This window comes from Silurus aristotelis, assembly GCF_946808225.1.
Source record: "Silurus aristotelis genome assembly, chromosome: 29".
Classification (NCBI taxonomy): Eukaryota; Metazoa; Chordata; class Actinopteri; order Siluriformes; family Siluridae; genus Silurus; species Silurus aristotelis.
Genome location: NC_139602.1, coordinates 1,132,713 through 1,137,712, shown reverse-complemented (window position 1 = coordinate 1,137,712; position 5,000 = coordinate 1,132,713). Strand labels below are relative to the sequence as shown.

The following is a 5,000-nucleotide window of genomic DNA, read 5'->3' as shown; positions in this document are numbered from 1 at the left end:
ATTGGAACACCACCCCAGGCCTCCTCACTTCCTTACCTCCATCAGTACTTGACTGAAAGAAATCTCACACAAAACCCCACAAAATTTAGTGGAACATCTTTCCAGAAGAGTTGAGCCCATTATAAGATGAAATAGAAACTAAATGTGGTATGGGATCTCCAAAAAAAGAAGGCCCACAAACTTTTGTCCAAGAGTGAAAATCACATATGCTCCTGAGATACCTATCCTGATCTTCTGCTTGATCCATCCTGAAGCCCTGATAGATTTGAAATGTGGTTCCTCTCAAGGTTTCTTCCTCATGAACTCTCAAGGAGTTTTTCCCTCACCACCATCACCTCTGACTTCCACTGTAGAAGTCACTTGAAAGCTCAAAATCAGTGAAATAAAGGGGCACGAGGCAAAGACATAGAGCTCAATCAAGCTTTATTTACATGCGCACCATGTTTTTTTAATACAAACTAGGTCGCAGTTCAAAATGGAGTACACGGGGAAGGGGGAAAATATACCCACTAACATCAAAAAGAGAAGTCATTACTATAGAGTCAAGGTTGGACACAATCAGGAAAAAGATTAGAATAGTGGTAGATGTTTGGGATTCTCAGCATGGACCATAGAACACGTTGGGTGGATTTTACATGTGGATGGATTAAAAGATCACTATCATTCCTGGAGAACTATTCGAGGTGGTATCTCAGTTCTCCAAGAACTTAATAAAAAGAAGAGCAAGAACAGGAAGGAGAACCACGTGCAAGACGAAGGGTCAATAAAAATCTAGAAAGGTTTTAAACCAGATAAACAACAGGCCTTATTTATTAAACCGGGTCTGAATAAGTGCACAATTATTGTGCAAACCATCTTGCCCAATTTCTTTTTTTTCACCAAGTGCTTGAATTTTCTTCTACTGACGCATCCAGAGACCTCAGGTGTGTCTCAAATTCCGCTGAGCTTCACCATCATTGGTGCAAATTTAGCAGATATTTCAAAATTTTCTTTGCCAACGTATTGTAGGTTTTTTGTTCCAGATCATCAGTGTACAAATCAACCATAATAACCAGCAATTTTGCCCCTTTTGAGAAACTACTTTCCCTATAAAACCATCTCATGCTCCTTTTACACTTTGAGCTTTGCCTTATATGGAGTATAAAAGGAAATCTTTGTCCTGGCTGATAATGTTTTAAATTTAAGGGGCGTGGCCTATGAAAAGTTACACAGTCCCCACTTTCACGAATCGACTCCGAAGAAAACCTGGGTAACGTTTTCCAAAATTTTGGGAGTTTGGGGGCGTGGCTTGTGAAAATTTCCACATAATTTTGATCGATGAGGCCTTTATTTATATCATTTATAACTCAAATTGTGTGCGTGGAACAATACGGACATTTTACAACACCTAACACTTGACCTCTAGGCTTGATTAGCATTGGGGTATTTTAAAACCCCGTGATGTCATGTATCCCCACACCATTTTCAATACTTCATATTTGAACAAAACCAAAAAAAAAAAAAAGTGCCATCGTTACGACGCTACAGAATTGTAAGCAGAATGTTCGTACGTATTTCACACGATGCATATGCACAGTTACAAACATGCATAGTGGGTGGAGACAACGAAGAACACTGGGGGACTTTATCGTTTTATCATTTTATACAAGAAGAAAATAAACAAGCCCAGACCCCTCCCACAATTAAAAACGCAACAATACAATTTTTTGCCGCTTAGTTTTTTTTGTTTTGTTTTTTTAAAAGCTTGAAGTATTAGATATAAATGCACACATTCCCTTGACATTTTCGACTCGAGAAACTGTACACAACCAGGTTGCAGTTAACTACAATGGGGTACCTGAAAGTTTTTTACGGTAACCCCTTATGACCCTGAGCCACGGTAATGTAGTTTGCATATAGAGACAGAAAGTCTCTATGTGTTTTTTTTTTTTTTTCTTATGATTTTGGCTACCAGCATCTCCAACATATTCAAGTAATTTGGCAAATATACATATGATAGCTTATTTTTTTTTATTATTTTTTTTGCTCAGTAAAAATGGCTTCCACAAAGGAAGCCTACAAACCCACAAACTAAATGCTGCCATAAGCAATTGTAATTGTTTCTGCTCTGTCCTTCAAGGCTTGGGAACACACACACGGCCTTACTAACATAACAGGGCCCAACACTGATTATTTAGCACCCGGTATGGCGTGGAAATGTTCACAATGCAAGGATCATTCGTCCGTTCGTTCGTTCGGCTACACTGATATACGCCGTAGCCCAGACACTGCGTTACTACTGTAAGAGCTAAAGAATCTCACTTTCAAAGCAATTACGTACAAATGAGCTTTTCTTTCTTTACTTTTTCTTTTTTTGTTTTATAGTTACATACAGTACAAACAAACAAGTAAATAATTTCTCTCATTATATTTGTGCTACAATAAGGGATTACTTCAATTCTGATATTAGGCTACTACTTCAAATTAGACTGCAGATTAGCAAAACTTGTAACTGAAACCCCCGAGTCAAAACATTATTCGATCGCTATGTTGCTTTTGTAAGGGGTGTTTTCAGATGCACCTCTGTGACCTCCAATGAACTTCGTCCTCTTCAAATTTTAATCTTAGTTTGGTTAACGATTCAAGTGTGAGCGCTTGAAGATGGGGTTTAAAAATATATTATATGGACGTCATGAAAAACCTGCTCCATAGCCCATGTAAAGGTTTTTAATACCCTGAAAGTTTGGGCTAAGATTGGGGTTAGGATTAAGGTCAGGCTAAGGTTTGGGATTGGGGTTAGGATTAAGGTTGGGGATAAGGGTTAGGTTTGGGGTTGATCTTAGGGTTTAGGGTTGGGATTGAGGGTTGTGGTTGGGGGTTAGGGTTGAGTTTAGGTTTGGTGTTAGCGGTTAGGTTCTCTATTTCAGTACACATTCACATTCAGAGCTCTGCATCATTTCAAATCATGATTTTTTTGGGAAACTTGTATAATTTGTGTCAATTCATTGGAATTATCGTGTTCATTCCATGATGGAGCTGGGCTCTGCTTTGTGTTCTGTGTGCAGTCATTCATTCAGGTTGGGGTGTTTCCTGCAATGAAGGTAGGAGTCTCCAGAACTGTAGACTGTAAACAGGCATAGGTTCCAGTGCTTGGTGCTGGCAGCAGGCTTGGCAATGGATGGCATGAGTTTGTGATGGATGGAAATTCTTCTGTAGGGTTTTTTTTTTTTTTTTGCAATACGTCTTTGAGCCTGCATTAGAATTAGAGAGAAAGAAAAAAAATAATTTAGTCAATTGCTGCAAAATCTGCTTAAATTGAGGCAACATTTAAATGCTCTTTTACTGACCTTTAGAACCACTTTCATCCTGGCACCCAGCTTTGACTGTTTGACTGTGTTGTCCCATTAAAGCTGCCAACAGGGTTCAGGCTGACACCATTTTGCACCAAAGCATCAAAGTTAAAGTCTAGACCATCAGCATCCATTAGGTCTGAGCGGATTATGGAATCCACATCGCAGTCCAGACTCCCATTGAATATGTCCAAATCCAAGTCTGTGGGAAAGCGTTCTGTTCCTGAAATCCCCGTTCCGTTACTGCCATTCAACCCCGAGTAAACAGAAGTCTCGCTCAGCAACATGGACGAGTGCTGCTGGAGGTGCTGCTTGGCGGATACCACGTTATTGATGTCATTGGCCAGGCTTGGGAGACCATTTTTGGGAAGCGAGTGCAGTGATGTCTGGGCGGTGGAGCCCTGATGATGTCGATTGTTCTGGAGAAGGTTGTTCTGACCTTTAAACCCAGAACTGAAGGAGGACATCATAGGGTCTTTGGGGTGCATAAGGCCGTTGCGAAGGCGAGAACTCTGAGAAGCAACGGCTGCACTGGTTTGTGATATGAGTGGGTCAGATTGTGTCATCATGACATCACTGTGGCTGTGGGAGCCTAGCGAGTCTGAGTTTAGCAGCTCCTGCAGGGTGGTGTTTCCAAAACAAGAAATGCTTGAGAAAGATGATTGCTTGTTCTCCTGGATAGTCTGCATGGGCGTCTGGCGTAATGCTCCAGTGGAGGGACCAAAAATGGAATTACTGAACCCTCCAGTACTACTGGCACCATTTGGTGAGGAAGAGGAGGAGCTTGGAGTGGAAGTGGTGCTCCCAAAAGTGAAAGTGGAACTATCTTGACCTGCCTGTGTTGATGGTGCAAGTGTTACATTTTCCAACAGGTTGCCCATATGGTTGTCAGTTAGCCCATCATTGAGATTCATTGTGCCTAGTCGTGGAAGCTCAGCTGGGCATTGTTTGGAGTTTGAGGAGGATGAAGAGGGAGGAGAAAGGCTGCTGGAACTCGAGTAAAGCATTGGAGACAGGGGTGGGCCCAACTCATCGTCTGGAACCTCATCCAGCTCTGTATTTGCTAGGATAGGTGACAGACGTCCGCTAATTGTGCTAGCATTGGAGTTTGTCCGTGAGCGAAAGTCAGTCCAGCAGGAATCTAGTTCGTCGCTGCTGCGTGACGTAGGACTTCCTGGCCACTTGGACAGACCCCCAGTAGACACGTTCTCCAGCGATCCCTCCTGGGCAGCCTGTAATGTTGCCTTCTTTTTAGCAGCACGTCCTCGTGCGCCCTTGGTGTACTTGTTTCCATTGTCCATGGAGACCGCACGACGACGTGGCGCCTTGCCTCCCCTCCCACCTTCAGGATTTATCATCCACCATGAGCTTTTTCCAGTTCCCTCATTTTGGACACGGACAAAACGGCTGTGCAGGGACAGGTTGTGCCGGATGGAATTCTGCACCAAGAAAGAGAAACAGATCAGCTTTTAGTTTCACAACTTTGCATATAAAAAAAAAAAAAGAAAGCACTGAAATATTTTTTTTTGTGCATTCCAGAAACATTAGGAGGCTGCTGTCAGAGTGCAGGGTCAGCCATTGTATGATACCCCTAGAGCACAGTGGGTTAAGGGCCTTGCTCAAGAGCCTGGCAAATTGGTGATCCCGGGGCTTGAACACCCAACCTTCTGA

General features: G+C 42.4%; 1 protein-coding gene across 1 annotated transcript in view; it reads right to left on the bottom strand.

Annotated features, from left to right (window-relative positions):
* Positions 1–406: 406 nt before the first annotated feature.
* foxo3b (forkhead box O3b) overlaps positions 407–5,000 on the bottom strand; it is a 33,393-nt gene continuing 28,799 nt past the window's right edge. The window contains exons 3-4 of the mRNA XM_083535716.1: positions 3,327–4,768; positions 407–3,230 (exon numbers count right to left, since the gene is read on the bottom strand). Of these exons, the coding sequence (XP_083391842.1) occupies positions 3,341–4,768 (1,428 nt within the window). The 3' untranslated portion in view covers positions 407–3,230; positions 3,327–3,340. The remainder of the gene's footprint in view (positions 3,231–3,326; positions 4,769–5,000) is intronic.